The following is a 20,713-nucleotide window of genomic DNA, read 5'->3' as shown; positions in this document are numbered from 1 at the left end:
CTAGTCTAGCCTAGCTAGCTCCCGTTAATTTTTCACTTTTCGTACTGTCGTATAATCTTGCATTCCGCTCTCAAAACCTAAATCTTGAGACAACCACTGTAATTACAAGCAAAATCATACTTGAAGTCCTCCTACTCGGTTCTCTGATGTAAACTCCACCCCTGTGTGGAGTCGTAATTTTTTTCGGAGGCTTCTTCCTGTTTTGCTGGTGTCACAGAGGGTGGTTTTGCTGGGCTCTTCGTCGGCATATTTAGCGCAGGGGAGCATCAGAGCTGACGTTGCGGCTACGTGTGCAGCGGCTCAGGCATCCAGTGTTACCGTAATCAGTGACGACTTTCACTACGTAAAAAAAAAAAACACTGGTAAGTTTTTAACAGTCATTACGAGAGGAGACCTGTGGGGGTTTGTGCAGGCACAGCAAGTTCTCTTTTCCCAAACTCTTAACGAGACAAGCATCAAATACGTTGCAAATTATGTAGCCTCATGGCTTACTAACTAACTGTCCACTTTTATCCGAGGAAATCATTTCACATCCACGTTCTCATTCACTTCGGGAAATGGTCATGAAATTTAGCTAAATTAAGTTTGCTAAATTATGCAGTATATTATAAATTATATATCTACATATAAACAAATGATCAGAGGTGGTTGTCGTTAGATAGCTCGTTCATTAGCGTTATCTAAATGAAGTCAGTTGGCCAGGCTAGGTGGTAACGTTTACTAAATTCGATCGTAAACTAATCCAAGCGCATGTCAGACATTAGCTAACGTTAGGTTAAATTGAATAAAACTTTTATGGATAGGTGAGCTATCTCGATCTAACTCGCTAGCCAAAGTTAGCCAAAATTAGTATTAACGTTAGCTCGGTAGCTTCAGGAAAGGTTTGCCAACATATCTTAATGAAAACACGTTAACCAGCTATTTGCTTGTCATGAGTGATTATTATAAAAACTCTCTTTCTCTTTCTTTACCTGTTTGTTTTTAGTGTAAAGAGATTCAAGGAAATTGTTAATTTAGGAATTTTTGTTTGCTGAATTAACGTTAGCTTGCTGCGTGGTGACAGCAATATAGGAAACTGTCAAATAGTAGGCTGACGTTCACTCCCTCGTCTGAATGAAACAACGTGATGTTAGCTTGCTAGCATTGACATTATTTATTTATTTCCTCGGAATTTATTTGAACAACTACTGTGCAGCATGAATCTTAGCTTGTGACTGAATAAACACCCCACGCACTTGTTTTATTAATTAAAACTGAGCGGAGCGAACGAGGGTTATGGTAGTTGCCATTGAGCGAATTGCATGACCACAAATACGGTTTCATTTTATTTTGGCAAATTTAGTTTCGAAATGATAAATTCCACTCCATTCCATTAATTCGTAGATTCTTAATTCGTGGAAAAGTTAGGGGCCCTGGGTGAGAGCAGTGTGTTTTGTCGTCAAATTTATATAAAATTTTCCGCTGTCAAAAGTAGCATTACGTCAGCTTGAAAGTTACGTGATCGTAACTTCGATGTGAACCTTAGCTGCCTTAGTTTGCACGTAATGAATTGTAAAGAAAACCCTGAAGGGTAGAGCACACTAAAGTATTCATGCAACGTTAATTCGGCAAACACTTGGCCAAAGTAGATAACGTTAGCTGATGTGTTTGATTTCTTTGACTTATGTAGTTTTATGTGCCCCTGTCAAAATGCCATATTGTTGTATGACCCACAACAAAGCTAGTTTTGTAATACATTTTGTGATAAAATCAAAGTTTCTGTACTTGACGTGAAAATACCCCCACCACAATGAAAGCAGGACTGAAGGAGTTATCGTTTCCGTCCTCATAAGCCTAGTGGGTGGTGTACAGGCATACACATACATAGGATGTAAAGTACTGTTACTAGTATGCATGGTTGTACGCCTCTGATGTAAGTATTGTATGTTGAGAATGACATCATGCACGGAGGCAAACATCTCTCCAGTTTACGTTCTTCAAGTAAGAAAATTTATCTAATTTTGCTTTAAGAAAACAAAACTGAATACCCATGGTTGCTTCCAGTCTGTTGCTATATAGTTATAACCTTTTCCCTGTACAGTGTATTTTTTAATTCCTTTAAAAGTCTGTTTTCATTGAGTAATTCCATGAAGAGATGCAACATTAGAAAACGGTGATAATCTTTTTTTTTTTTGCACAAACCCACACAATTTCATTTTAAAAGACAGATTTACCATTCAGTCACAAAGGCAGTGCTGTATTTTATATTAAAAGTTGTTTTTTTGATTTTTTTTTTTTTTTTTTTTTTCTGTAAGATAAGACCAAAAGTAAGAGTGCCTATTTAATTAGGTCTTCTTATCTGCAAGTTAATCCCTAACCACATTACATTTAAAGGAATCATCCTCTAAGAAATAAGAGGTCCTTATAAAACTGTTGTTAGACATGTGATACAGTGTATGGAAACACTTGGAATAAGAATTGTGTTTCCAGGAATCCATGATGTTTGGAAGCAGGGGCAAAATTATGTAGTGACCCAGTCAGATTTCTCTTTGGGCATGAACCCCCCACATCCTGTAGACATGTGCTTTGCACACACTCACACACACACTTTTGGAAAGGCTATGGTAATTCTGCATGAAATTTAGGGATATAATTTCTGATGAAGGTCCTGTTTCATCTTACATGGAGAGTCTGCGTCCAGGTGCCTGATCTTATAAAATAAAGAACAGCAAATACATGCATCAGATGTGTTGAGACATGTTGCACATAGGTATGGAATAAAAAAGTAGAGTGTACATTTTGTTGTTTTTAGTCCAAGGACCATGGAAACCTTGGTTGCTCCTCAGCAAGTTCAAATACAGAACCAGTCCATGAACTCCACAGTTTCGACAATTTCGCAGGTAAATGTCATCAGTGAAGGTTTAGTTTTTAAAGGTTTAATGCAACCTAACTGGTTCTGTATGTATTTCTGTTTGTAACTCTGTCTGTACTCCTGTTGTATGTCTGGTTTGTTTCCACTAGTAAAATTTGAAACAGTTGTTTTGAAACAAAATATACTGAAAAAATATATTAATCTGGCAAAATAACACTTCTGTGTATTCAGTAAATTTGTTAAAAATGAAATATTTTGGCTAATGTGTTGTATATGTATTGTTATGTCAGTAGCAATGAAAATGGCTGTCTGAATGAAATTAGTACTAGACCACATATGGTGCGACCTGTACTGTGTCAGCTAACAGCACAAAGTGTTAAATAAGATATGCTATTCAATGCAGTAACTGTCCTGAGGCTAACTCTTTTATACCACCAGTCTGTCATTTAGGCTACATGAGAAATTTAAGTAATGAAAACAGATATTGATATGAACTTTTTTTAGTTACTTAAATTACATTGGATGAAGCGGAAATCAGAATTGAGTTCCAGAGTCAGATCTAGGCTGACCTAAAATTATGATTCTTGATGATGTCATATGATCAGCTTGTTGCTATCACAACTCCCCCTCTGCTGTCAGCCAGATTTTTCACATGATAGATATCTGACTGCTCATGACAGACTCACAAGTTGGATACACATCTCCAGTGTGTCTCAGGACAGATTCATCATTTAGAAATTATACCTCAGCACTTCTTCATCTCCCTTCTGTTTAGAGGGGTTATGCCTATCTCTAACTTGTTGACCTAAAACAGTTGTCACAGTTTTGAATGAAAAGAGGTTTTGGAGTTGACTGTACTTCTGAATGGATCCCAGTCTTGGCAGTAAGTCGATCTGTATTTGTTGAAACACTTGAAGAAAATGCTCTCTTTACTGTACTGTGGCTGTCGCTGACATTTGACTGACCGGGAGTAAATGGTTCAATTTAGCAGCGTTTTCACTTGCAGGTCTCACGGGTGTCTTCAGCAGTAAATTCAGCGCAGGTACCTGGTGGTCCAGCAGCTGAGGCCCAGGGAGTCATCCAGGCACCACAACCATCTGTCATTCAGTCATCTCAGACTTACACTGCTCAGGTGAATCAGGGTTCCCAGCTGCCTGTGCTGAGAGTGGTCCAAGTACTCTCCCTGTTCTGTACCTATTTTTCATGATTGAGTGTACTGCTGCTTAATGAAAGAACTCCCAAAGAGTTAAATTTTCAATCTGTGTGGAGCAGAAATGATTACAATCTCTTGTACTGCAGCAGTTCATGCCTTAATTGGATTTGTCTGAGGGAATGGATTTAAGAAGATTTATGCTTATCAGTTTAACCTTCACATACAGGATTTGTCTCTTTCTGTGTACTACATGCTATTAGAGTAAACAATTAGCAATGCTTCACAACACATAACTTTGCCTGTCAATAAATGAAGTCATGCTGCTGTCACATATATAATCAATATAGAATTACATGACTGTGTTACTTAACAATGATAAAACATGAACTTGAAACTAACATGTTAGTCTGTGTTTGAGAAGGACTTTTGAGGTACACATGATTATGTGATTGCCTCTAACTTTTGATCAGGTACAGTATAAAATAAAAAGAAATGACAGAAGCAAGAATTGCTCATGTTGTCTGTTTTTTAAAAAGTAACACTTTGATCTTTTGAATGTACAGATGTTTTTACGAGAGTTCATCAGGATTGCACTACATTTTGGAGTTGTTTCCTAAAATGTAAAACAATCTCTTTCTCCAGGTAGCAGCAGTGTCAGAAAATGGAGAATTAGCAGATGATGCCACTGACTCGCAGAGAAAGAAAATGGTCCTATCCAGACGACCGTCATACAGGTAGGGGAGCCACTGCGCTTTTACACGGGCACAGCCCATACTTTGATACAGTTCACTTCAACTGGCTGGGTGTTTTGTAGGTAGAATTTTTTGGATAGATCCCATTTTTTAATGGCATTAAAACTCAGAATGTGGCTGCAGTACCCCTTTTGGCTCCGTTACATTGTGATGACATTATTAGGGAAATGCATTCTCCCCGGATCAGATGAAAATAAGGAGTACTTTTGTGTGCATGTAAGACAAATAGAAAGATGATATGTTTGGAAGTGCTCTGAAGGGGCCATGTGAGTGAGTCATTGACAGTCTCACATCTTCAGTCAGACAGCATGTAGCATGCTTACTTCATTCACTATGTGACCTCATCGGTGAGACAATCTGATATATATCATTGTAATGCTGTATTATGATGTTGTAATGTTCTTCCCTGTAGAAAAATTCTGAACGAACTGTCATCAGATGCCCCAGCAGTTCCTAAAGTTGAGGAAGAGAGGGGTGAAGAGGAGAGAGCTCCCAGCTTCCCAGCTGCACCATCTTCTATTATTCAGACCGGCTCAGGCCAGTACAGTGAGTTTCAATATTTAATACCATAACTTTTGTGTGGTGGGCCATAGTAAGTAAACTAAATTTTGCTTGACTTATGACTAGAAGAAACTGACAGTTAACAGGTCAGGTATAGTAAACTACCTCACCTACCCAGATGGTGGGTACACAGTATACTTAGCTGTATACTTAGCATACAGCGATCTACACATCCGAAGAGCAGACAACAGATAAATAGCATCTGGTCAACACAATGGGCACTGTTTTAAGAAACGAGTGTTGTGATTGGTGAAGCTCTTCCACCAGACAGACAGTGACACGCTGGAGTTTGTGTCGTTCAGTTGCTATAAGACAGGACGGAGCGATCCAGCTCACCAGCCCCGTGAACGAGGGCGTCCAGGGTCGTCCGGCTGTGGCCGTGTCCAGTTCGGGAGTGCCGCTGCCTGGCGCCACGATCCTACAGTACGCTGCGCAGTCGGGAGACGCGGCACATCCGTTTTTCATTCCAGGCAGCAAGATGGTGGTGCAAGGTGCGAGCCACGCTTTCCTAATTCCAGTATACTTTGAATTCCAGGTCATTATAGATCATTTACATATGAGAGTAGTACCATACCTTTACATAGGTTTGCAGTATGTGGTTAATAATAATATCTTAAATGTGATATGCAGGAAGTAAGAAGTGTTTAATCTCAGAAAACTATAATTTTCTCAGGCTTTAAATTTTAATCGAAGATTCACATATACACAACATCTGTACACAAGTGGAATGCCAATATAGTTGTCCTTACAGTAAGTGCTCTGAGGATAAGCTGAATACTACAGTACTAGAGAAGGCCATATAGTTTATGTAACAATGTGCAGCCAACTTTGACAGTTTAGATTTTTATTAATGAGAATTAATAGTCTTTTCATGAGAGCACAACCAGTGTCAGACACATCTTCAGAAATCTCTTGTTTGATGATAAAACTATATTTGCATTTTCATAGATTTTTTACATTTTTCATTTTTTGGTTTCATTTTGTGATACTTTTTCTAAAATGTGAGTGTGACCTCTGTCTGTGAAGTGACTGTGAGAGTAGGGTTTAACTCTAGCCGCTCGCTCTCATTTGGGTCTCTGGAACCCTAGAGAGGCTTGGCCTCTGGTAATGGCTGTGAGGGCTTGGATGTGGCAGATCAGTGCAGCATTACAGATCACACTGTCACTGAACAAATACAGACTGCGTTGCTCAATCCAGACTGCCCTGTGTGATCGTCTGAAAACTCCCACTGTGGGTATACTGAGGGACATGCAGTTTGGCACGTATGACCCCCCCCCCCCTTCCTCATGACTTGTTGTGAATTCATGCTTGTTTGAAAAGAAGAGGTTGTTCAGAAGGATGTCATTTTGCAGAAGACCTTTGCCCCTAACATGCTGTCAGTATTTAACCATGTTATTTACTAGTTATGGTGTTGTAGTGCAGTGACTGAAAGGTCATACTGCCCATGTAAAGTTTAGGCAGATATATGCAGCTTATAGGTTTCTGACTGGGAAGTTGGAGGTATTCAGAGATGAACTGTAGAGTTGTAGGAAGTTGTGGGCGTTCAGTGGTAGGAAGTAGGATTACAAGTTTTGTCTTTGAGATGTATACGTGATCTTTATATGTCTAGCAGACCACTGTATTTCCTGATTCAAAATTGACAGAAACAAACAAAAAAATAAAATTACTAGAGGGGTTTTTCAGTTCAGATCATGTGATGTTGGCAAAAGATATCTGATAATCTATTCAAACAAAATGAAAACATTATGTGCATCTGATCACAATTTGTGTATTGCTGGGATTTTATAATATAATGTTTTCCTTTAAAATCTCATATTTTATATTATTATAAATTATATTTATAATTATATATTATGATCTAAATGATCTATTAAATAAGTATATACTATGTTATAATATATAATATGTTATTATATTATAATTATATATTATGATCTAAAAAACACTGGCATCCTTGAATCTCTGCTGCATTCTGATGTTTGAGCCACGCTGTCTCCAAAGTGGCAAAACAAAAGCAGCTGATCTGAGTACGGGGGGGGAGGGCACCAGGAGCAAGCGGTGTTCTTGACTTCAAGCCAATGATGTCATAGTGATGTCAATGCCCTTAATTGTGATCACACACGTAGCTAGTGATTGGAGAACATTTCATGTAGAAAGCAGAGGGTGAAGCTTTCTCCAGGACTAGTAAGATTTGGACATGGCTGTTACAGGAGATGAAACTGAGTCAGGTATGCCAGCTTCTCATTTTTCACTTAAGATCTTTGTTTACCTTGGTTGCAGTGTTAAAAACAATGTAATGGAACATGTCAGAGAAACAGTAACAGTTATTTGTGGTATCTGTAATCAGAAATTTATTGCATTCTTAAATGTGGCTTTATGCTGAATTAATTGCAGTATAATATTTCAATAGTTACTCACTGGTATGCTAGTATTTTTTCTAACAGATCTGTGTGAAAATAATGAAAGTAAAAAACTTACCTAAGTAATTTAGAGGCTGCTGAAAGCAAATGTATTAACAAATCCACAGACGGGAGCTTAGTGATCATCAGCATGTGGGATTTAGCATTTCTTATGCGTAAGAAGAGAACAGAAAAAAAAACATGAATGGGTTGAGCTTAATCCCTGGAGAGACAGTTTCAATTGGCTGTTTTTCTCACGGCTTAAACACACAGAACATCCATGTGAAACAAAATGGGAATACTCCCCTAAACAATCTTTGTTGTCAATGTAAAGAGCCGTGGCCGGAGATTCACAGCGGTAGTCCCCTGCTTGTTTAGCTCCTCTGTTTCCCTGTCCTTCTCTCTCGCTCTCGCTCTCACTCTCTCTCGCTTGCACGCCTGCTCGCTCGCTCGCTCTCTCTCGCCCTCCCTCTCTCACTCGCTCCCTCTGAAACGCCTGAATGCACAGACCACTCGGTGAACGTGGGCTGACGTCACCACATTTCCTGGAACCAGACACCAGCAGGGAAATGTAAATGCTAACGCCAAATAAGATGTACATTGACGTCAGTCCACAGTCAAGCTGTGATTACAGGCAGTTCCTTTTGCGGGAGCAAGACGCTGCCAGCTTAATCATTTGCAAGATAATATGCAGCTCCCGTCTTAGTGAGCCAGTGCTTGAAGGCACAGAGAGACAGGCTACAGTTTCTATGGCACTGAGATAGAAAAAAATGTCGGCTCTGATTATATGCTTCTCTGATTTTGACAGCTGTTGACTCATTTAGCCATCAAATAAAACATTGTATTTTATATGTATATCATGCAGAATTATTGCATGCTTAAATTGGTATGGTAATTTATGTTTTTTTTTAATTTCCTATTAATGTAATTCACACACTAAAGCTTGGTACATTTCCTTTTTGAAGATAATTTTGGGTTAAATATATTAAATTAGATAAGGTAAAAATATTTATAGAAAATGTGGTCACATCAAATATACCTTTGTAAAATTTGAGAAAATTAAATTTGTCCAGGGTCACTGTGCAAAAAAATGTTATCTCTTACTATCAGCCGTAGTTTGTGAGGAAGACTGAGGCATTGTTTGCCTTGACAGGAAAGACGTCATGCTGACATCCCCTCACAGAAGGGCTTAAAAGATCATTTCCTCTTTCATTTCAGTTGGCACACCACAGATAATCAGTCTGATAGTGACAGCAGAACAATGTTGCAGAAACCGCAACTGTTAACTTTTCTGTTGACTGTTTCTTAAACCAGTTCCACTTAAACACGAGTTTTGGTGTGGTGGTGTGGTGAACCATTTTTTTTTCTGGTAACGGGCATCTTCAGTCAGACACCTGTCCACCCTCTACTGGATATAATGTTGACAGTGATCTTTGTATAGTGTTCAGTGTACAGGGTTGACTAGGATCAGCTGATTACACTGCACTTGGCCCTTATTCTTTGCATGTGTTTGTTTTCCATGGCAAATGGCTTCATGTCTGAGGTGAAAATGACCTTCCATTGCCTTTAATGATGTGTTTGATACATGTGTGGTGACAACACTCCTTAAATGAGCTGTTATCATACCAAGTGGCATTAAAATAGCATTAAGTCATCAGCCAAGCTGCCCTCAGTCTCCCTGTGCTGACCTGGTATGTTTGCAAGCTGGGGGGCTACACTTTGACAGAGTCAAGCTTTGACGTCATTCCTGCATGCAGCCTCTAAAAATGGCAGAATAACTTTTTATGGCATGCAAGGGGGATTAGTGATCTCAGAGGAATGGAAACCCCCCGTCAAACACATGCGCACACACACACACACACATACATTTTAAATGAGATGGTTTTCTGTTGATGAAATGTGACATTTCAATGTGACATGTGACATCTTGTTTATTTAATGAGTTGTGTTTTTCTATAGCTTGTCTGCTGTTATGGAGTCCTAACTTGATGAACATATGCGTAGTTTAGTGGTTCACATCTTCAGTTGTCACAGTGATATATGCTTAATGTGCAGTCATTGTTTTCATGATTTCCACTTTGTCCAAAAATGAAAAATGTCTGAAAATGCAGTGAGAAGAGTCATTTTTTTCTTACATCACATTTTTTCTAATGTTTCAAAAGGCTTCCCTCTATAAAAATAAATTTGAATGTAGTATTTTCCCCCCACAGCAATGGTATGTCTCTCTGGTTGTCAAAAACTAGTTGATAACATGACCCATATCAGTGACCTTGACTGTCACGAGCCCTGACCGTATGTGTCTGCCTTCCAGCTGCCACCGGTGACATGTCAGCCTACCAGATCCGCAGCTCCACGTCCAGCCTGCCGCAGGGCGTGATGATGGCGGTGTCCCCGGGCTCCCTGCACAGCCCCCAGCAGCTTGCCGAGGAGGCCACGCGCAAAAGGGAACTGAGACTCTTAAAGAACAGGTACCACACCGCACCACGCCTGTTTGAGCGCATGTCTGTCTGCATGCCTGTCTTTCTGCAGCAGAGGACCTCCATGGAGTTTGAATAGCTGAAATAGCATAAATATGTTTTCTCAAATATGTCAGGCAACATCCTCAAAAGTTCATGTGTGGCACCAGCTAGGCCAGGTGTCTCTGAGTAAAGTAGATTCTTGATCTCAGTAAGACTAAGTGATAAAACAAGTCAAAAAAAATAAAATGTAAATAACAACATATGGAGTCAATCATGTATGGAGATGTAATGTAGAAGAATTACTTAATATATTATCATAAATCAAAAGACTTTAAGCTGAGCCCAAACATGCATGTGAACCTTTTGAGCACTTTTTTTGCTGGGTACATATACGTCATGCATTTTGCGGTGTTGTCAGTTTGTAATTTCTAATAGATGAAAAATGTAGACAGTTCATGCATTGAAGCAAACTGGCATATTTAGCCCATCAGATGTTTGTGATAACAAAAATTGATGAAAGCATTTTTGAGCATTGTGCATGATCTAATTGTTTCCTGCTAATTTTGGAAATTGCTGAATGGAAAAACAATCATTCAACACTGAACTGTTTGAATTGATTGGCTGCTGGTGTGGTTGGTCGGCTATGGTTGCGCTGGTGTTTTGTAAGTCTGCCATGTCTGTTTCAGGGAGGCTGCCCGGGAGTGCCGCAGAAAGAAGAAGGAGTACGTCAAATGCCTGGAGAACCGGGTGGCTGTGCTCGAGAACCAAAACAAGACTCTGATCGAGGAGCTCAAAGCGCTGAAAGACCTCTACTGCCACAAACCAGAATAGCCGAGGGCCGTGGTGCCGGAACCAAAAAGACTGAGACAGGCATGAAAGAGTGTGGCTTAATAGGTTGCTCTTAGGGTTTGGGGCAAAAACTGCTTTTGGCTTGTGTCCCGTCTCTGTTTGTGGCCTGGTTTTAAGCAACAACAAAAAAAAAAACCCCATTGTGAACCCCGCCCTGCGTGTCGGAGGGCGGTAGCGTCCGTGTTTGTCACGCAGTATTTCCTGCGTTGTCCATGTCCGTGTGAATGCTGCGTGTCGCCCCAGTTGCTTGTGCTTTTTGCAGGCCCTTCTGGGAGAAAGTGCTGGAACCAGCAGCAGGAGCACCCACTCTGCCTGGAGTCCCACCTCACCTCGCCGGAGTGCCAGTACAAGGAGTTCGTAGATGAGCTCCTTGTGCGAAGTGTGTGGTGGAGAGTCAGATTAGACCCAGCCAATTAGAATGCAGACAAGAGGGTGTCGTAACAAATCCAGCTCTTTGTGCTTAGCCCCTCCCTGTTACTGTACATAACATTCCTGTGATTACATTTTTAAATCCTGTCAAAATGGAAAACCAATGCAAAACATGGTCATTTTTAAATGGTAGCTTTTGTCAAAGATGAACTTTTTATATGCATTGTTCCAGCATCCAGGTGAATTTTTCTAGAGACCCTCCTTCACTGCAGCAGCACTATCATAAAACACGAAAACATGTCACAAATGTTTATGAGTCAGTTCGAATGTCGCATTTACTCAGAAGTGTCTCCTAAAGTAAACTGCAGAATCGCTGTATACTTAAATGCACTAACCACACTGGCTATGAGCTTACAGTAAGAGTTCCCCAGAGTCTGGGGGATGCTCATGGAAGCTTGCCTAGGCATCTCCCACTTTCTTGGAAAATGACCAGCACATAACTTGTACCTCTAAGAGGAGACTTCTATGAAAAAGTGTTATTTTGCTATTTAACATGTATTTATTTGGTTATTTATGTTCGTTATTAGAGGACTAGCTCTGCTCACACTGTATAAATATATGTTAGTTTGTGCTGTTATTTTAATGTATCTCTAAGGAGAAAGAGATGAAACGTTAGCAGAGCGTTTTATATGAATGAGTTGAAGGAACAGATGATACCGTGCATAGATCTTGATGTACATCTGTCGTATGGGCTTGGCAGCTGTGTAAATGCATTGTGTTGAAATTGCACTGGCCTTATTGCTTGAATGATGACTACATTTTCCAATGTGTACTTTGTTCTCCAGTTTAAGTGCATTTCGTTAGTAAATCTGTTATTTATAATGCTTAACTTTTTGAGAATATATGAAACCTTTCTCAAACGCAGTGTAAAATTGCTTTCCATGCACTTAGTAACAACGAATGCAAGATGTTTTGTCGCATTGTTATATGAAAGTAGCTGTTGTTTCATTTGTGTTGGTGCTTTTATATTTTCGTTAAAATCATCTTCACCTGGGGAAAAAGAAACTGAATATGTCACCCTCAGCAGTATGTTGGTCAGCATAATGAATAACAGTTAAGGCCTGAGCAATCTATGAAATTAATTTCTGTGTACTGTTTCTCTGGTGTTGCCAAGGTGAGAGCTTTCAGACTTGTACGCTACAGAAATATCAGCACTGAACAGGACATTCAGCAGTCAATCTCATTTTTTTACTCTCCCGATAATTTGTTCTTGATAATGAGGTTTGCATAGGTCTTTCTTTTCTCCTAAATAGATTCTCTGAACTGAAACAGCGGGTCACCTCAAACTAGAATGAAAGGCAATATGACTTGAGAACGCCAGGCTCAATTTGCAAATGTGAGGGTTTGGTGATTTGTGAATTCTGCTCTGCGGAAACGATGCTAAACTTTATCATCATGTCAGCTCATGACCCTAGCCTCTCCCCTGTGACCTCTCCTTCCAGTCTAATGCAGTGCTTTCTTCAGACATAATTACATCTTCCTGTTGAGGATGGATTTGGACAACTCACAAAAAACTTAAATAATATCTTTTATATCTCTTATAATTCATTTATAACATTTATAACATTATTGTCAAACAGAAAAAAACCTCAGATGGAATCCCTGTTATTTATGTTGACATGTTTGTCATTTGGCAGATGCTCTTATCCAGGATGTCTTGCAAAGAATGAGTACAAAAGGCATCTAAAAGTTACTGAACGACAGTTCATACCACTGTCAAACAAAGGGATATGTAATGCATGAAGGACAGTTGGCTTTCGACTATCACCCCAAGGCTCTTGGTTTCAGAGCCGCACCTTAGTGTTCTCCAGAGTGATGGTGAGGTTGCAGAATGGAGAGTAATTAGAGAAGGGGATGCAGAGAAAGTCAGTCTCAGCCAAGCTGAACTAGGGTGATGATTGGATATCCATGATAAAGCTCCAAGCTGAGATGTGTAGTGAGACCTGTGTGTCACATAGGGGGAGGAGAAACAGCTGGATATCATCAGCCTAATAGTGAAATGCTAAACCATGGGAAGAAATAAGAGCCATGATCATATACTGTACAGATAATATTTCCCTCCATTACCTATCTTTGAATGTGACTCTAGTCTTTTTATGTAGTTGTAAATTTAAATGTACAATCTGCAAGAACTAGGTTAATGCTCATGTAGGGAACATATTTACCCTGACTTCTTTACTAACAAAGTGCATTCCTAAAACTACAACAACTGAAATGTACATCTTTCTGTGCGTGGAGTCCGCACTTGATGGAATGTTCATTTCAACAAACTGATGTCAGTTCCAATGCTTCATTTCAGTACAGTGTTGTCAGGTCCAGTATATGTTATGACAGGATGACGCATCCATGATTCATGTGCTGATGGTAAGGACACTAATTCCTAAAAGTGTAGTGAATGATCATTGTGTTTGACGTCCCTTTGAGTTCAAAACTGATGTGGAAAGATGCATAAAGGCATTGCTGAAAAAGGAAAAAAGATTGTTGCATACCAGAGAACATCAAGATAAAGTAATGAATCCATTCTAGAAAGGGCATCTTTAAAAAAAAAAAATCAAAAAACAAATTCCTTTTCCTAAACGGATTACAGTGTATGCAGACCCAACAATTAAGTGCCTCTACCGAATAACCAAAAGCTTATCTTGTTTGGTGCAAGTTTAATTGTGTAGTAGTGTGGGTATCAGACAGATCCCATTAGGAAATGCGCATTAAGGTGTCCATATAATGTACCAGGCAAATGAAAATCCCATAACCATACTACATCACAGCTCTTGTGCTCATTGAAATAGCTTTGCAGGAATAGAGACATACTAGTCAGTAAATTTCATCTGTTCAGTGCCAGAATATCTATATATTTTGTCTATGCATTTTTGTTTTCATCATAGTCTAATATGAAAATTGTCAATGGGTTTCATCAGATATTATATTTATTATAACCAGCTATCTGACATGCGCTTGAACGTTCTGTCTCGGCCGTTGCTGAAGTTCTGTTTTGCTGGCTCGTATATGGATGAAGGTACACAGGAGCTGATTATCAAGCCATAATATAGACTAACTGTGGTTTAATTTTGATGTAGTGGAATTTTAAAGAAACCCTGTTTGTATCCCATGTCAAACAGCTTGACGTACACCTGAACAATATTTATGGGTTTTTTTGGAGCTGTCCTAGAAGTAGGCCTTGGCTCTAAGTACAGTAATTACAGTGCTGACCTTGATGGTTTTTATCCTTTAAAATCCAGCTCACTGGTGCCGTTGAAGGACAAGACAGTCATACGTACAGTATACCATCCATGAAAGTATACGGCGTCCGCTCAGTGCGCTCGTCTGGATGTTTCTCGGACCCCTGCCTTTTGTGTTTTGGGCGGAGAGGGGGAGTGCTGTGGTGGCTTAATGATGGATGGAGGGTCAGAGGTCACGGGCGTGTCATATCCTCCCCCTCCGCACGGGCAGCCAGACGGGGTACTTTCCACAAACGCAGCAGCAGCAGCCCGCCTTCCCGCAGCGCCCGACTCATGTTTTTTTGGCCGCAGCCCCGGAATCTCGGGTGATGTCATTTCGACACATCGCCGAGGAGAACCGAATATGTGTTCCCCTGCGCAGCTGCGCACACAAGCAGAAAGAAGGACCCATTGCGAACTTTCCAAAGGGAGCCAGGTTGTAGCCCTTTTATTAGGTTTGCGGAGAACTTGCTGATATTGCAGCAACCTGGCAGCTGCAGGGGGGAAGGCTAGGAAGACTTCGGGACTGCTGTGCTCGGTGCAGGTGCATAGCAGCTGGCTAGAGAACATGAACAATGTGTGTTAGGTATTCCTGATAAACTCTCCGACCCATCTATGAGTGTGGCTACGTTTGGCAAAGGATGGTGGGCGGCAGGAGAGTGCATTCAGGCACCGCATGGAGTGTTTGTGGAGGGTGAGCTTAGTTACTCCAGCAACAGAAAGATGATTGGTGGGTGGCAGTTTAGAGGGAGTGGCTGGTGGCCGGTGTATAGTGAGTTAGCATTAGGAAGTGGGACGGCCAGACTGAGTTTTTTCACTGCGAAGGCACACTTGATTGGTTTTTGGGAAACTATGTGCACAGACATTTGCTAGAGCAGGTACTGGGCAGATCTGCTGACCTTCGTATCTGAATGGGCTGTTAGTGTCAGATATTAATGTACTTTTGTTTCCATATAATATAAAAATGAATAAAAGGATCTGTGCAGCACCCACTGAGACCTGATGTCCTTGAACAAGCATGTTGTGTAATGTCCTTCCTGCCTTTACAAAACATCGCAGTTGTTGCTCCTCAAACACAATGGCTGAATAGTTGCGTGCAAGTTTAGGACCAAAAAGGAACCAATGAAAACAATAGCGCCTATCTCACAAAAATGTGCCAAAGCTCTACCAATACAGCATAACATTGTTTAATACAGACAAAACTGGCAAATTTTTTGGATAAAATCAACTTGATCTTCTGCGTAATTGGTCAAGCTTATTTTCGTTTAACCACACAATAAATTTTGTACACTTATCCAATACTGCAATAAATAGTATTGGATAAGTGACACAGCACAAATCCTTTATAAGAGAAAGAAGGAGTTGTGAAGATGAAGATGGGTGTTTGTTGAATATTTAATTTGCAGCATGACTAAATCTATTTCTGGCGCAAACCCTGGTGCAAATGGAATTTTCCGTTTTGGGCTACTGCTCCATCCAGTGGCAAGCTGATGTTTTTACACCTTGAACCTTGGAGAAAAATGTTGAGCCATATCCACATCTCTCTAACACTGACACCTCGTGGCTAGAGGGTGTTAATAGTTAAGATCACAGCCATAATAATGTTCAAACCCAGGCACTGAAAATATTTCGTGTTTGCAGAATATTTCCTTCATTACAGCATAAATGTCATGTTGTTTTGTAAATGTATCTTTGCAGTGTATAAACCATGTCTTTAAAGTTCAAGCAATGAAAATCTAAAAGGTAAATCAATGCAAAATTCCTATTTAATTAGCATTAAATCGTAATACTACCCTTTAATGACAATAATATTAATATTATTAATAATAATTTTCAAAGCAATACCTGTGACTACATTTCTTTACTACGCTCGGTCCTTCAACAGTCTCAGTCAAGCCTTTCCTACTTTAACGATAATGATGTGTAATATCGTAGGCTACAATGATCTGCTAGTTGTTGTCGAGCTGATGGAAACTCTGAGATTGTGTGGATATGGGCTAGATGTCCCCATCAGCTAATAATAATAATAATATTATTATTATTTGGTTAACATTATCCCTTGTACTGCACACTCTGTTCTCCGAAAGTAACTGTAGAAGAATCTGTGTTAGAATTTGAAATGCTTTTTTTTATTTTATAGAACGTTGTCTCCACCATGTGGTGGAGTTGTCGCACTACGAGTAATTTGACAGGCTTCGTATGTGTGGGATAATAATAAACCTTCTACGATGCCGAGACAAAGTATCGTGGTGATGTAAACATTAAAGCACAAATTGCAGAACCAGTTGGACTTGTTAGCCTCCAACAGAGTGTGAAGAAATCGTGTTTTTACTATCTTGCTAGTCTTATTGATTAGGTAAGAAAAAGAATGGCTTGCATGAAAAGGTTGAAAAAAGAAATAATTCTTCTACACCTTGCAAATATTGGCCTAATATTGGTTTTTTGATCGGGTGACACTGGAGTTAAGCATAACTAACACAGACTACATTAAATCTAATCTGATTTTTCATCACTGTTTTCCTTTAAATTAACCATTCACTGCATCAGATCCATCTTGATTAATGTCTGGAAGTAGAATACAAATATGGATGATTTCCAAAAGAGGTAAAATGGTGTTTCATACCTCACCACAGTAACCAGTGTTAGTGGTTTAAAGAGATCTGGATGATATTCTGGAGTTGAATTGTTGTTTGGGGAAGAAATAATGGAACCGTGGCTTATTAACTGTGTTTAATGTTTATCCCTGTTTGCACTAATAATCACTACAATCACTAAATCCAATATAATCCCACAGAGAGACATGTCCTGCTTGTGGCTTTTTTCATCTTTATGAAAGCTTTTGGATTAATTGATGACATGAGCCCAGCTGTTCATCAATGGAAGAGGGGCATGAATCCTTATGAGAAAAAGTCTACTTTCAATAGTTGCTACTAGTTGACCTACTTGCAAATATGTGACAATCAGAGTGTTCATTAGCAGCAAATTCTATCAGCATGCACGCATGGAATGTACACATGGTATGACAATGACCTCTTCAACCCATGCAATTCAAATGTGGTTTAATACTATTCCCGGAATTAGTCTCTCACCTCACACATAAACTTAGCTCACCCAGACATCTGTGCCTGAACGTTTTTACTGAATCAAAATTTGATCCCTCTTACTAAAAGACAGTTTTATGTAACTTAAAAAACAATGTTGTGCAGTATGTGTCTAATACAACTACAACTTTCTTATTTGTGTAAGCCAGGTTCATAATGAAGTTATGTCCTGATCATTTGATTTACATATCAAAATGTTTTAGACGTTTTGTTCAACCAATAAAATAACTTTTGTTACATGTTTTTCCATTCATTTCAGTTAAAGGAGTCAGAGGGATGAAAAACTGCTTCTCTTTTTTGTCCAAATAACATTCAAATTCATAGCTCATCTACAAGTGCTGTTGAAATGAGCCTTTACAAATTATTGCAAAGCATATTTCCCAGCAATGGATGCATGCCACTGAATTTAAAACAGAGAGATCCAGCCGAGGGGGGCTCTTCTGAGAAGTGCTATCGAACCAAACCTTTCCAAACAAATGACCCATCAGCCCTGGGATGGACTCTGAGCCACTTACCCTTTCCTTCAGACAAGCAGTTGGCCTGTTGCATGGAGTAAGATATCAAGAGTACACAATGGCCCTTAGAAGTACTATTAGAAATCTATGAATAATTTTATCATTTTAAGATTACACACTCCCTGCTGTATTTACACTGTAAGTGACACTGATACGTGATATGGTAGACCAACTTAAGGATGGACACAAGAGACAAAATTGCATTGATTATAATGCCAATGAAAGCATTTTAAAGTTCAAACCAGACAGTAAGGCTCCTGTACAGAGTATAAGGCAAAACAATAATAATTTTTATTAGAAAATATGATGCATTGTTTATGGTGACAATCATTATCCAGGCAGATATCCAAAATCATGATCAAATAAAAACACAGACATTTTAAATAAAAATATAAATAAAGTTGCAGGTTACTAGAAACAGGAGTAAGATATTATGTAGGGGTGAACTGGGAAAAGAAAATAAATATTCTGACATGTATTTGACTGTATCCATAATCTGTACATATGAGATATCGGTCAAGCCTGCATGCTACAAAATCTACAGTATGCGAAAGTGTGCTCTCACAGTCCAAACTATCATTGTATGTTATATACTTGAACATTTACATGTTCCAAAAAATGGCATACCCCTTCTTTGTTGTTGGGGTGTTGTGAGGGTTAGGTTTAGGCCTAGGGCAAAGATAAAAATTGAGTCAGTTCTATCTATAGGGGGCATCTATGCAGAAGCATCAGCATAAAGAACGTCTAAACTACATATTGATTTGTATAGGATTATTCAGTTACCTGATATGCTCCATGTATTCTGCTTGATAACTGTGTAATTTCACAGCGTGCAGTTTTTAAAGCGTTAATAAATGTCAAATAAAAAAGGTGTGTGAAATTACAGAACAGCTGCGAAGTAGGTCTACTACACCAACTCAGCTGGGGGCACCATATTAATCTCTGCTTAAGTATTTCTATGAGAACAGTTATTTTAAAACTACTGAAAATACTTACTACATACAGTATTAAAAGTCAGCATACAAACTGATGTTGTCATTGTCTTTATACGGAGTAAACCAACAAATGACATGTGATGAGTGGGCTTTGTGTACCCTGTCGATTTTATATAGCTCTTCATCAGAGAGCCAAAATCCACTGACCGGATGCCTGTCTTTGATCTTAAAAACGAAAATATATCCCTGCACATCCAGGAAGACGGTGGTGTATAAATTCATTACGATATCTGTAAATCAGCTAAGGTTGCTACATGAAGCCATTTGCTACAATTAGATCATTGGTACCGATTATGGTATGATCGTATTTATGAAATTCGATATTCTCGTCTCACAAACAAAAACTACTCTAAACCAAAAACACAGGTTGCTCATTTGCCAGACAGCAACCACATCGATGCAGCGTCTAGTCAAATAGTAACGAGAAAACGTTACATTCTGTGAGCTAGTTTGTTACCACCCACTTGAACCGGAACCTTTTCAATCAAACAAGCTTGAACAGTGTTGTCTCTGTCTACAACAGTGACAGGAGCAGCGCGGCTAACAATGTTTCGTTAACATCTAACGTTAGTGTCATTCCCATGTTTATGGGCCAAAATGACGAGGACACAATAGCAGGATTCGTCCACTTTCGTTTTTGTGAGCAATAACGACGGCCAACCTCGCTATTGCGTGGGCTGAACACACTTCAGTGTCTGCCTCAGAGCCTGGGAGAGCCGGGAACCGAGGGAAACCTTTCTGATTTATTTTTTTTCCCCCCAGTTTGTAAATGGCTTTGCATTACTACTGCTGCTAGCTAGGACCGGACGAGGGTGTATAACCGATCGGATATTCGGTATAGCAGTTCCACCCTCGCCGCCCAAGTCCTTAGCTAACGTTTCCCTCCCGACTTCGACCTGTCTCACTTGGTAAGCTGAAGGAAGGCGGAATATAGCTCGTTGCGTTTAAAAAAGACACAGAAAGATGGGGAACACGACCTCCTGCTGCGTATCCTCCAGCCCCAAGCTCCGGAGAAACGCTCACTCGAGGCTGGAGCCCTACCGCCCCGAGCCGGAGCTAAGCAGGGAAGATACGGGCTGTAACCTACAGCATATCAGCGACAGGGAGAATATTGACGGTAAGGCATTCATCTTTGATGCAGATACGTTAAATCCGAGCAACGTTAAAGCTGTAAAACTAGCGAGAAGAAAATACTAATGCTGTTTAGTGTGTAAGTCGATAACTGTTACTGTGCCATTTTTTAGCGAAGCACAGATTCACACCGTCTAGAAATACACCGCAATTGCTTTAACCCACTTTGGCAATTTTTATTTTGTGACTCGAAGAATCAGAATTGTTTTAGGCGAGTAGACTAAGTGGCTAAGTGATTACCTTCTGATTACCTACCGAAGTGTAACCTGATTTTTTATTGCAGAAACGTTATCATTAGCATCA

At 39.7% G+C, this 20,713-nt stretch overlaps 2 protein-coding genes across 4 annotated transcripts in view; both read left to right on the top strand.

The window, feature by feature from the left end:
• The first annotated feature begins 254 nt into the window (after positions 1 to 254).
• LOC118769374 (cAMP-responsive element modulator-like) lies at positions 255 to 12,617 on the top strand. 2 transcript variants are annotated; one of them, XM_036516419.1, is made up of 8 exons: positions 255 to 362; positions 2,792 to 2,879; positions 3,858 to 3,983; positions 4,647 to 4,738; positions 5,169 to 5,302; positions 5,620 to 5,808; positions 10,028 to 10,184; positions 10,862 to 12,617. In XM_036516419.1, exons 2-8 carry the CDS (start codon positions 2,802 to 2,804, stop codon positions 11,004 to 11,006), a joined length of 921 nt encoding a protein of 306 aa, XP_036372312.1. In that variant the 5' UTR covers positions 255 to 362; positions 2,792 to 2,801; the 3' UTR covers positions 11,007 to 12,617. The 2 variants fall into 2 exon arrangements, with proteins under 2 accessions (XP_036372312.1, XP_036372304.1); XM_036516411.1 differs by lacking the exons at positions 255 to 362; positions 2,792 to 2,879; positions 3,858 to 3,983; ... (1 more) ...; positions 5,169 to 5,302; positions 5,620 to 5,808 and adding an exon at positions 7,339 to 7,545.
• A 7,052-nt stretch (positions 12,618 to 19,669) lies between these two features.
• ccny (cyclin Y) overlaps positions 19,670 to 20,713 on the top strand; it is a 57,284-nt gene continuing 56,240 nt past the window's right edge. For both annotated transcript variants that reach the window (XM_036517427.1, XM_036517418.1), the window contains exon 1: positions 19,670 to 20,396. In XM_036517427.1, coding sequence (XP_036373320.1) covers positions 20,243 to 20,396 — 154 coding nt within the window. In that variant the 5' untranslated portion in view covers positions 19,670 to 20,242. The remainder of the gene's footprint in view (positions 20,397 to 20,713) is intronic.

The sequence above is a fragment of the Megalops cyprinoides genome, chromosome 2, assembly GCF_013368585.1.
Source record: "Megalops cyprinoides isolate fMegCyp1 chromosome 2, fMegCyp1.pri, whole genome shotgun sequence".
Lineage (NCBI taxonomy): Eukaryota > Metazoa > Chordata > Actinopteri > Elopiformes > Megalopidae > Megalops > Megalops cyprinoides.
Note: the sequence above shows the minus strand (reverse complement) of the source record. Positions and strands in the feature narration are given on the sequence as shown.

What these genes read in the sequence shown, in the direction of transcription:
- LOC118769374 (XM_036516419.1), top strand. Translation starts at nt 2,802, where the DNA reads ATGGAAACCTTGGTTGCTCCTCAGCAAGTTCAAATACAGAACCAGTCC. An exon ending in CTCAGACTTACACTGCTCAG is followed by an intron (nt 3,984 to 4,646) that starts GTGAATCAGGGT and finishes CTCTTTCTCCAG; the next exon opens with GTAGCAGCAGTGTCAGAAAA. An exon ending in CAGCAAGATGGTGGTGCAAG is followed by an intron (nt 5,809 to 10,027) that starts GTGCGAGCCACG and finishes TCTGCCTTCCAG; the next exon opens with CTGCCACCGGTGACATGTCA.